Raw genomic sequence first — 11,739 nt, 5'->3', positions numbered from 1 at the left:
GCCTTGTTGAAGGGGGAGCTCTAGAGTTCTGGAAGGGCTATGGGGAGGAAAGGAGGAAGAAATTAACTTGGGAGCTTTCCCTGAATGTGTCTAAAACAACAGCCTCTCCAAAGAGGTACAGAGAGGGGCAGATGGTAGAGTGGTTTTCCAAGGCCCAGCCAGCACCTGGCTGGAAGAACAGCTGCTGGGGCCAGTGAGGGGGCCTGTGGATTATTGCCACTTGGACAGAGGTGATGCAACTTCTCTCCAAAGTGAGGGGGAGCTTCCTTAGATTGAGGGCCCATCTCCCACCCATCAACTTGGCTTTCTTCCTTGGGAAGTCATCTGCTTCAAAGACAGCTTTCAGCTTTCACTAGTTTCAATATGGTGGCCTCAACCGATTTTTTTTAAGCATTTAACTATTTTAACCATTTAATCAGTAGGTGCATAGTGAATGCTTATTTAAATAATTTGAATAAAGTTTTCTGAACTATTGTAAGAGTAGGAGGCTCTGTTAGGTAAAAGGATATCCCCTACCAACTTAGAGTCACACAATCAGAAGGGACTTCAAAAACATGGCTCTGGGGTCTAAGGACCTGGGTTCATATACCTGTGTAGACCTGGGCAAATGGCAGAGGTGAGGATGGTGACCGTTTCATCATAGTGAGCAGGCTATGCAAAGGCCCATGCCACCTCCGTAGGTGGGAGAAGGAATAAGGATGGAATAATGGAATAAGGGTGTCTTCAAAGTCTTGGTTCAATTTAAAAGCTACTGAAGCTTAAAACTGCACTAAGACTTTTGGGACTCCCTGTATTTGATACTAGGTCTCAGTTCCCTCATCTATAAAATGAAGACCTTCACTAGACAGCCTCCTGAGTTTCATCTAGCTCTAGAGCTATGTTCCTATGGTTCTAAGACTATCTAATTCAAACCAAGCCTCAGCAGGAATCCTCTCTCCGAGGTCTGATCATTCAAACTCCATTTGAAGACCTTAGTACAATGCCTGGCACATAGTAAGCACTTTATAAATGCCCCCTTCCTTCCTGTTATCCTCCCTCCCTTCCTCCTTCCCTCCCTACTTCCCTTCCTTCCTTCTTTCCTTCCTTCCTTCCTTCCTTCCTTCCTTCCTTCCTTCCTTCCTTCCTTCCTTCCCTTCCTTCTTCTTTCCTTCCTTCCTTCCTTCCTTCCTTCCTTCCTTCCTTCTTCCCTTCCTCATTTCTTTCCTTCCTTCTTTCCAAGGCAGCCCATTCCACTTTGGCCAGTCCATAAAATACAATGACTGCTTGCTGGTTTGCCCTGATTTAAGAGGCAGGAAGATGGTCTAATCCTCATCTAGGAAGCATCTGAATTATAGACCTTTTCAAACAAACCTATCCCTTTTAAGCACAGATATCCCAAGAACCCTCGGCCACCATGCTTTGTCTCCCCTATTAGATTTTAGGCTCCTCGAGGGTAGGGACTGTCCTTCTCTTTGCTTGTATTTGTGTCTTGCGAGTGCCTGGCATATAGTAATTGCTTAATGATTGCTTGTTGCCTTTTCTTCCCCACCCTGTTCTTCTGCAGCCCATCCTTTGACTCATCTGTCAAACAACAGAGGCGTCATTGCATGGCCTTTCAAGACTAAAGGCCTTTCAGTTTGGTAAAGCTGGCTGCATAGCCTTTCACAACTCAGGGTCACCACCCTGCACTTTCCTAGACAAAGGAATGGGGTCCAAGCGGCCTTGAGAACCTCATTAAACTCGCTGAACCTCAGTTTCCTCATCCATAAGATGGGGATAATTATACCTGTCCTATGACCCTGAAAACAGAAGTCAGAAGGTGGCCTTCATTGGTGGAGAGTCCAATTCAAATTCATGGTTTTTCACCAGCGAGCACAGTGCTTTACTTTATACATGGTTGGCATTTAATAAATGCTTATTGAATTTTTAAAAATTGAACTTTCTGGAATTCAGGGAAAATCTTCCTTAAAATCAAGGCTGTCGTGAGTTTTGCTCACCAGTTCTACAGAAGTATGAATTATTATTATTATCATCATTATCGTATTATGATGATTATCATTAGCAGGTGTTTTTGAAGCATCGGCAAACATGTTGTTCTCTTGTTCAAGTGATTCCCCTTGAGGTGTTACATAAACCTTTGCAGTCTAGACAGCTAAGCAGGGAAACTTGCTCTTTTCTTTGCGCTGATTATAAATGAGCAGAAACTAATTAATGGGATGAGGCATCTAAAAGTGACCATGAAAGACTCCCTGGCCAGACCCCAAGCTGAAGCCCTGGCCACCAGCCCTTCCTGTGTCGGGAGGCCGCCAGGGGCCAAATCTGCTGCCAGGACTCAGGAAACAAGCAGGCTCAGGATGTGTGGGCACCGGCCCTTGCCAGCACGGTCAGGAAGACTTCATTCAATTCAACAGGCTCTTACTGAGGGCCAGCTCTGAATGTGGCAGCCACCCGGCTAGGACTTGGTAGGGAAGCCAAGCCAAACCAACTCTTTCCATACCCCCATACTTCCTTCTAGAAATATTTGTTTGTTTGTTTCTTTGTTTTTTGGTTAGACAATGGGGTTAAGTGACTTGCGCAGGGTCACACAGCTAGTAAGTGTTATGTGTCTGAGGCCAGATTTGAACTCAGGTCCTCCTGAGTCCAGGGCTGGTGCTTCATCCACTGCGCCACCTAGCTGCCCCACCTTCTAGAAATATTAAGAAAGCTTTAAAAATCACCTTACTCTAAAGCCTAGACACTTGGAAAATATGTAAAAAGTTAAGAACATTTTAAGGCCCCAGAAAAATGGAGTAAGGGTGAGAACCTGACTTAGAGGGGCAGCTAGGTGGCGCCTGGAGTCAGGAACACCTGAGTTCAAATTCAGACTCAGATGCTTTCTAACTATATGATCCTGGGCAAGTCACTTAACTGTTTGCCTCAGTTTTCTGGAGAAGGAAATGGCAAACCACTCCACCAGTGTCTCTGCCAAGAAAACCTCAAATGGGGTCACAAGGAGTCCAACATGACTGAAAACAAGTGATCAATAACTTGACTTAGACTAGTAGAACATGTTGGCCAAATTCAAGTCTTAATGATTCTCTCTAACCTGAAGGAATCAGGGTATTGATTGGACTAAGATTAGGCAGAAGGCTTTGATTCCTTCTAGGAATAGGAGTCCCTTTGGAGGACACTTGACCAGCTAGACAGGAGACTCCTTAAAACAAGCAATCTTAACCTGGGGGTCTGGGGAGAGATTTCAGGGGCTCTGTGAACTTGAAGGGGAAAAGATTCCACCCTGATAACCTCTAACTGAGGTTTAGCATTTCCTTCAATTATTTAAAACCATTTTTTTCTGAGAAGGGGCCCTACGCTTCACCAGGCTGCCCAAAGGGTCCATGATGCACAAAAGGTCAACAATGCCCAGCACCTTGATGGGGGTGGTCAAAAAGATATGGAAAGATTTTAGGAAACTAAAGTCCCCAGGGTGCACCCAAACTTAAGTGACTATTGTCCTGTGTGATGAAGCAAAGAGGTAGTTGAACTTTGCCCTGCACCCTGTAAGGATGCTTTGTCTCATTGTGGAATTCTGTCCATTGTCTTGGAAGGCTATAATTGTAACTTTGAAATGTCATGTGTGTGTGTGTGTGTGTGTGTGTGTGTGTGTGAGATTTTCAGAGCTGTGAGGAACTCTGCCCAGTCTTGGGTCTGCTCTGTCTCGCTCAGTATTTCTACTCAGAAGAAAATAATTTAAATGAATACAAATTGTTTTTGGTAGACTTGTGCTTGGAACTAAGAGTACAGAATTTCCTTCCACATTTGGCCTGAAAAGACAAAATATGAAATAGTTCTTGCCTTCAGGGAGTTTACAGTCTACTGGAGGACATATATGACTGTGAAGTAAATGACCAAGCTTAACTATGGGGAAGAGATGAGAGAATGTGTCCCACTCCTTTACCTCATAGAAGTGGGAGACCATGAGTATGGAGCGTGGCACATACTGCCAGATTCAGCTGATGCGTTTGTGAGTTAGTTTGGCTAAGCTGTTTTTTTTTTCTCTTTATCTTTTCATCCTTTGTAACAAAGGCTCACTGGGGAGGGGAAACGGGATAAATAGATTCAGAAATGTAGGCAATATTAAAATAAAAGATATCAACAAAAATTGTTTAAAACCCAGGTATTTACGAAGTGGATAGAAAACGATTTAGGGGCAGAGTCCCAGAGAAAACAAGAACTAGGAGGATCAGCAAAGACATAGAGTAGGAGAGGTACAATCTGGCCAACGGAGGCAGGTGGTCTCAACCCAGCTAGCTTTACCACAGAGATAGGACAGATACAAACAAACATTTAGTGAGCACCATCTGAGCACAATCTAGTCTCAGGAAGAGATTCAAAGGGGAGATAAGACAGATACTCTTTTCTCAAGGCACTTACTATGTAGTACAAGGGGAGCTGAATAAAGCTTTGCTAAGCCTCTTACAAATCATTGAATCTAGCAATTAACTTCTTAATAGCCAGCATTTATATAGAGCTATAAGGTTTATAAAGAAATTATATACATATATGTGTATATATGTATACATACAAGCTCGTTTGATCCTTATAATAACCTTGGGAGGTAGGTGCTATTATCATCCTCATTTTACAGATGAGAAAACTGAGGCAGACCAAGGTTAAATGACTTGCTTAGGGTGATACAGTTAGTAAGTATCTGAGGCCAGGTGGGGAAACTGAGGCAGAGAGAGGGGAATTGCCACAAGGTTACTTAACCAGTCACAGCTTGCTAGATATTTTTTAGCCACAAACGGCACCTGGAAAGCCTCACACAGCCCTAACATGCCTGTCTTGAAGCCTGTGGCAGTCTACTGGGCTATAACTAGGGGCAGGGGAGAGTGAGGGTGATCAGGACACAGAATTTAGGGTTGCTACTTGCAGCCCTTCTGGACAGAAACAACAGAGCGGAATAAGTAGTTACTAACTAGTTCAAGTTACTAGATGTTGGGGTGGAGTGACTCTCCCTTTATTCTCCTCCTTGACTTTAAGCCACTCCCCCATCTCCTATTCCATGGCAGTCTCAACAGCTCTTTGTATTAGTGTCTTGGGTTCTCTGCTTCCCCACAGCAGGGCTTGGTTAACCGCCCCCCCCATTCCCCAATGGGGGCTTGCCCAAGCACAATTTGTCATCCTTGTCCCAAGTACAAAATCTCTTGGAAGTCCATCTTATTCACAAGATCACAGATCTAAAATGGGAAGGGACCTCAGAGGCCATCCAGTTTTCAACCCCCTCCTTTTACAGAGGAGGAAACTGAGGCCTGGAGAAGGGAGGTGATTTGCCCAAGGCCCTACACCTTAGGCGGTAGAGCTAGGAATCAAAACCGAGTCCCACATGCTTTCCAACACACTCTGCTGTTGTCTCTTCTACTTGTTTATCTATAGTGGGGCCCGGGAAACCTTGAATCCCTGGTCCTTAAATTCTTCACTTAAGAGCTCAGAAAGCCCCACTGTGTGCCCCTTCTATGACATCCAAGTCACTGCATTCTGTAAGCAGCTCCTGGCTGTATCTCTCTGAGTCAGGATCCCCAAGACTTTCAATCTATCAGGACCTTTGGCTCCTCATCCTGAACCATCTCACTCCCAATCTGCTCACTCCTCCTTCTGCCCATTGCATGGCTCTGGTAAGCCAAATGCCATCCAGTGTCAGCCAGCAGGCATTTATTTGGGGCCAGGGAGGAATCTCAGAATTTACTGGCAATGGCCAGGCTGGAAAGGAGAGGGTGGGGGAGAGGAGTCTGTGCTCCTAATTTAGTCCTGACACCTGAGTTGCCTTGGAGATGAGGAAAGCTACCCACAGATGGGCTCCCCAACTCGGGGTAGTCGCTGGCACCCCAGTCAGACAGGGAAGACTGGAGAAGGTGCAAGTCTAGGCTCTCAGCTCAGAATGTGGCTGGCCACAGTGGTCAGGATGACTGCTTTATTTGGTGCATGCTGAGAGAGCAGGCTCCAAGAGAGACACCGGCAGAAACCATTCATTGAGCATTAAAAACAAACAAGCAAAAAATCAAGTGAGGCTTGAGCTCATGTCATCGGACATAAGAGCTGGAAGAGTGTTAGACTCTGAAAGATTCAAAGATGAGATGGACAGGTGGCCTTGCCATCAAGGGACTTCCATTCTAGTAGTAATAGCAGTGAATATAGCCCCACTCAGGTTCTTAGAGATAATCTTATCTAACACTCTCATTTTACAGATGAGGAAGCTGAGGCTCAGAGAAAGGAAATGACTTACCCAGGGTCATATACATGCATACAAGTAGCAGAGTCTCTTTCCCATACATCACACTGCCCTCACCAAGCTGTACAAGCAGGTGAAGCATGTTGTCAGCTCTGTACTCCCATGTGGTAGAGTGGGGGAAAGTGCCAGGCCTGGATTTAGAGGTGCTAGTCATCTGTGTGACTTGGGAAAGTCATTCCCCACTCTCAACCCCTACAGGTCTCAGTTTCCCCATCTGTAAATCTCTAGAATTGGTGTTCACTAGATGATCTCTATGGTTCCTTTGTAGCTCTTATGTGTACAATGGAACTGGAAAAGGCTTGGAAAGTTCTCTGTCCTCCCACCCCCATAATGTCTCCTTCCAACCCCTGGCTATTCCTATAGCACCAAGATAGAAATAATGTGTTAGGAACACGTAATGATAGGTCAAACAGTTCTGTGCCATTAATAGCTTACTGTCAATTAATAGAGTTAGGGAGTTAGTAAGTACCAAGACCTGAACTATACTTTTGATATTGAGGGGTGTGGAAAGAGCTAAAGTAGAGCTGAAACTAAGACAGGGTGACCCGAGCTTTGCCCCCAGGATGTTGAAATTTAGAGGGTGCGAACAGCCCTTCTCCTTTAGCAGTTTAGAAACAGCTGGATTTTGCACCCAGTTGGCAAAAACCACTTTTTCTTCATGTCCAGTAGCACAGGTGAGTTCTTCCCTGCAACCCTAGACCAGCCCCAGTCTTGTGCTACCCCAGGGTTCCCTGCTGTCCTCACTCTCCATTTGCCCTGGTTACAGCTGTGGTCCCAAGGAGCAGACACAGCCAGGAGGCAAGCTCAGATCAGCTTAAGGAAGCTCAGAAGTGACTGCCTGGGATTCTGGGCAGGGGGTTACAGTAGAAAGCCCTGGGGCAGCTAGGTAGCACAGTGGATAGAGCACCGGCCCTGGATTCAGGAGGACCTGAGTTCAAATCTGACCTCAGACACATAACACTTACTAGCTGTGTGACCCTGGGCAAGTCATTTAACCCCATTGCCAAGCCAAAAAACAAAAACAAAAATAAAAACAAAAAACCAAATACAGTACAAAGCTCTGGGGGCCTGAGGTTACCAGGTACGTGGGGGAGGAAGGGAGTAGATGCCCAGAGCCTCAGACATTTGGACTAGATTTTCTCTTAAGGTCACTTCCAGGTCTCTTTGCTGGCACTTCCCAGTTTCCTCTGGGCTGGCCTGCTCGAAGGTACATACAGTGTCTCCTCCCCCTCCCCTTCCTCTCTGATATTTCTACCAAGATCAGCAAGGTTCAAATGCTGTCCTCAGGAAACCTGGTGGGGGGAGTGGGAGGGGGAAATACAACAACTCTCTATGGGCCCCTGGGGGTGGAAGAGGAGTGGACCGCACTCAAAGGGCCAGGTCCAGTCTCCTTGTCAGTGAGCTTTCCTGCCGCTGTAAGCAAATTAAATGAGCTCCAACCAGACTGGCCCAACATCTGTCATGCAGGCAGGCTCCTCTCTCCCTCCCTTTCCTCTCCTTCTTTCTCTCTCTATCTCTCTGTCTCTGTGTCTCTGTTTTTCTGTTCTCTGTCTCTGTCTCTCTCTCTGTTTCTCTCTGTTCTCTGTCTGTCTCTCTCTGTCTTTTCCTCCCCTCCCCCTTTTCTTTAAAGGGATTTCTCTCAGGGGCAGCTAGCAGCACAACCCTGCTTCTTAGGGTTATTATGAGGATCAAATGAGATAATGTTTGTAAAGTGCCTGGTACATAGTCGGGGTCATATAAACGTTAGTTGTTGTTATAGAAATGCTTATGCCCTTCCTTTCCCCCGCCTCAGTACCTCTGGCATGAACAAAGCCCGCTAGGAGACCAGTGGGGGCCTCCAGTGCAGCAGAGCCTTTCCAAAGGGCTCTTTCTTGAATTTCTGCTCCCAGCTTTCTCTTCCTTATAATAGCTAATATTCTATCGTGTTTTCAGTGTTGTCCCATTTGAGCCTGAATATGACCAAATGACGTAGCTAATAAATTTCTGAGGGGCGTGGAAGAATTGTGAGCTCATCTGTGGGGGACACGCCCATTGAGGAAACTCACAAGATCTCAATATCATCTTCTCAGCTATTTTATTATGGCTAGATGGGACCCCAGTGACAACCTGATGTTGCCCATGCAGGATTTGGACCCAGGACTCCTACTCCACAGCCCCTAGCCATTCTACCACACTGTCTTTCCATTATAAATACTAATTCTTCTCAATCTACTGAGTAGAAAATGGAGGTTCACTTTAGTGTTTTGTCCCAGGTTGCACAGCCTCAAAGTGGGTTTTGGCAGACTCGAACTCAGATCTTCTGACTCTTGACCCAGGGCTCCCCATGACACATGCTTCTACAACACTGTAGCTTCTATGCACATGCCCAATGGAAGGTAAGCTTCTTGAGGGCAGGCTTTGCTGCTTTCTACTTCTGTACTCCCAGTGTAGAGTACCATGCCTTCCCTATAGCAGAAACTTTAAAGACATTTGTTGAATTGGATTGTACCCAGTCTCATGTTGACTCAGTCCTCTCTCTGCTCCTGGTATTTTGTCCTTCCCATTGTAATTCTGGGTAAAAGTCTTTTCCCCCTCCCTCACCCAGCCATTGTCCAAGCTCTTCCAGTTGGCTCATCTCTAAAAACACAAGTTTTGGGTTTTCCCCACGTGCCAAAGAGGTAGTGGGGTGTAATGGGGTGGGGGGAGGTGTCAAAGGGCCAAGACTTGAATCCACAGCAGTCGATGACTAGTTGGGCCCTCTGGGCTGAGCCCCTTCCCCTCTCTGGGCCTCAGTTCCTCTCTCTATAAAACCTGCTGGTCTCTGAAGTTCCCTCTGCTCCCCTGTTCCCTGATTAGCCCTTTCTAGCTGAGAACTCTAGACACAATAGCTTCCATGTTCAGTCAGAAGGTGAGACCTGTGGGTCCTTCCAAGCTCTTCTCACAGGTCACTCCTCCCCCCAGGGCACTCCGATTCCTCCAGCAAATGGTCCTTCCCCAGGACTCCCCCACTTTCTTTTTGTTCGAGAGCCAAGAATCATCTCATTAACCTCCAGATCCTCTTTCCCAGCCCCCAGAGCCCAATCTCCTGTGCCTGGTGGGAGGGAGTTTCCCAGGGTTTCCATACACCCTTTTAATTAACCCAGATGACCCCCTTCTAACTAGCTTCAGCTGGGAGCCTTAAAGGAGCAGGCAAACCTCTCATTCAGGAGCAACCCAATAAAAACCTCTCTTCCTCATCCCTAAAAACCTTGGAGCACCAATCCCACGAGCTGGCCGAGAAAAGCCCACTTCTGGCCCAGCCGGAACCTACCCTTTGTGTCTCCTCTGGTGGACACCAACATTTAATCCTAGGATTGAAGAGTCAGAGCTGAAGGAACTATAGTGGTCACTGAGACCTACTTCCTCACTTAACAAATGAGGAAACTGAGACCCTGAGAGATTAATTGACTTGCCCAAGGTCACTCAGGTGGGACCGCTGAGGTTTGAACCAACTCCTCTGACTCTAGATCCATTGCTCTTTCTGCCATACAATCAACAAGCATTTATGAAGCACCATCAGTATACTAGGCACTGTGCTAGGTGATGGCGACACAAAAGGAAAAAAAAAAAGAAACAATATAGATATATACAAGTGTGTACAAAATAAAAACGTTGGGCAGCTAGGCAGTATAACAGATAGAGCACCAGGCCTAGAGTCAGGAAGACTCAAGTTCAAATCCGACCTCAGACACTTAATAGCCGTTTGACCCTGGGCAAGTCACTTAATCCTGTTTGCCTCAGTTTCCTCATCTGTAAAATGAATGGGAGAAGGAAATGGCAAATTGCTTCAGTATCTCTGCCAAGAGACCCCAAAGAGTTGGACACAACTGAAATGACCAAATGATGAAAACAAAGTAAAAGCAGGTTAGTTAACTACAAGGCCAGTGGCGGGTGAGGGTGGCACTAGCAGTCGGGGGTCCCAGGAAAGGCTTGATGTATGGACTTGAGCTGATCAGGCAAGAAGAGGGGGGCTATATGAGGCAGAGGTGAGGAGAGAGAGCATGCAGGATGACTGGACAAAAGCTTGGAGAGGAGAGATGGAGGGAGTGTGCAAGGAATGAAGAGGAGGCCTGTCTAGATGGATGGGAGAGCTTGGGAAGGCGAGTGATATACAATAAGGCTGCTAAGTTGGGTTGGGCCCCGGTGGTGAAGGGCTTTAAAAGCCAAACAGAGGAGTTATATTTGCTTCCAGAGGTGACAGAGAGCTACTGAAGTTTATTTATTTAGAGGAGTGACCTGCACTTCAGGGAAAATTCTTTTGGCAGCTGGGTAGATGGAGTGGTCTGGGGAGACCAATTAGTAGTCCAGGGAAGAGGTGATAAAGGGTCTAAGCCAGGATGGTGGCTGCCTGAGCAGAGAGAAGGGATCAGAATTCAGTGAGAGAGAGACTGAGGAGTCAGCGATGAAGCTCAAAGGGCTTATCGTCTCCCCTCACCTTGGGCCTCAAGGCTTCCTAACGCTCCCTTAATATCATCGAATTTTAAAGCTGGAATTCAATTTAGAGCTTCTCTTCTTCAGCTTCACAGAGGAAGAAAATGAGCCCAGCACCACATGTGAGGGTGATTTCAAACTGTGTCTGAATCTACACATGAAAGACCAAGGAATGTGGCAGGTAGGAGAGACAATGACCTTGCCCGATGGGCTTAGCTTTGTGTCTGTGCCTTTTGCACATCCACTCATTTACCTGGAAGAAAATTGAAAAATTAGGAAAGTGTGATTCCTCTATGCAATGACTGGGTGAAGAACCCCTACGTGGATGAGGATGAAGAAAAAGCATAGTCTAGACTTGGGAGATTAAAATCAAAAGCCATAGGGAACGTTCACCCTACATTAGAGCAAGTTTGGCCTTGGAGATCTAAACCTTGTGGCCAGGAAGATCAGACCAAAAAAAAAAAGAAGCCTGAGGGCATCAGCCAGATATTATTACGGTTGGAGTATCTTAGCTGTATGTTCTGAAGATCCAAGAGTGGCTCTGCTCTTTGTTGTAATGAATACTTCAGACAAAAAAAAAATTCCTGGGCCATGATAGGCCTCTTATCCAGGACTCCTAAGGGAATAGGACAGCTTACTCTGTAAAGCCCAGAAGGGATTTTTCCCTCTAGGGAGGGCTATTGCTGATCCTGTGACAAATGTGGCTGCTTTTTAAAAAGAGAGCCTAGCAGAGCCCACTCTTCTCAATGAAGAAGCAATGATATCAGAGCTGGGAGAGCAGGGAGTAGTGACCAGCAATGACTGTGTATCCAGTGGATGCATATGTCAGAGACTAGTACGGAGCAGGCCTGGTGGGAGCAGCACAATCACGTCACTAGGAGATCCCAGTGGCCCTGGCTATGTGGGAAACTAGAGCTGCTGAGTTGTGGGGTGCTCCAGCCACAAAATACAAACATGTATGTGCCTTATCCTTACGTGTGGGCCTTGGCTTTGACTGAATTGTGACCTCTGATTGACTATTACAAGTAAATACAGGGGGCTCATGA

The 11,739-nt window shown here is 46.3% G+C and overlaps 1 protein-coding gene across 1 annotated transcript in view; it reads right to left on the bottom strand.

Moving 5' to 3' along the window:
• Positions 1-4,817: 4,817 nt before the first annotated feature.
• The window catches only part of LOC144456383 (collagen alpha-1(XIII) chain-like), a 29,400-nt gene continuing 22,478 nt past the window's right edge, over positions 4,818-11,739 (bottom strand). The window contains exon 3 of the mRNA XM_078151591.1: positions 4,818-4,831. Within this exon, the coding sequence (XP_078007717.1) occupies positions 4,818-4,831 (14 nt within the window). The remainder of the gene's footprint in view (positions 4,832-11,739) is intronic.

The sequence above is a fragment of the Phascolarctos cinereus genome, unplaced genomic scaffold (genome assembly GCF_003287225.1).
Source record: "Phascolarctos cinereus isolate Bilbo 61053 unplaced genomic scaffold, phaCin_HiC Scaffold_3;HRSCAF=262, whole genome shotgun sequence".
Lineage (NCBI taxonomy): Eukaryota > Metazoa > Chordata > Mammalia > Diprotodontia > Phascolarctidae > Phascolarctos > Phascolarctos cinereus.
Note: the sequence above shows the minus strand (reverse complement) of the source record. Positions and strands in the feature narration are given on the sequence as shown.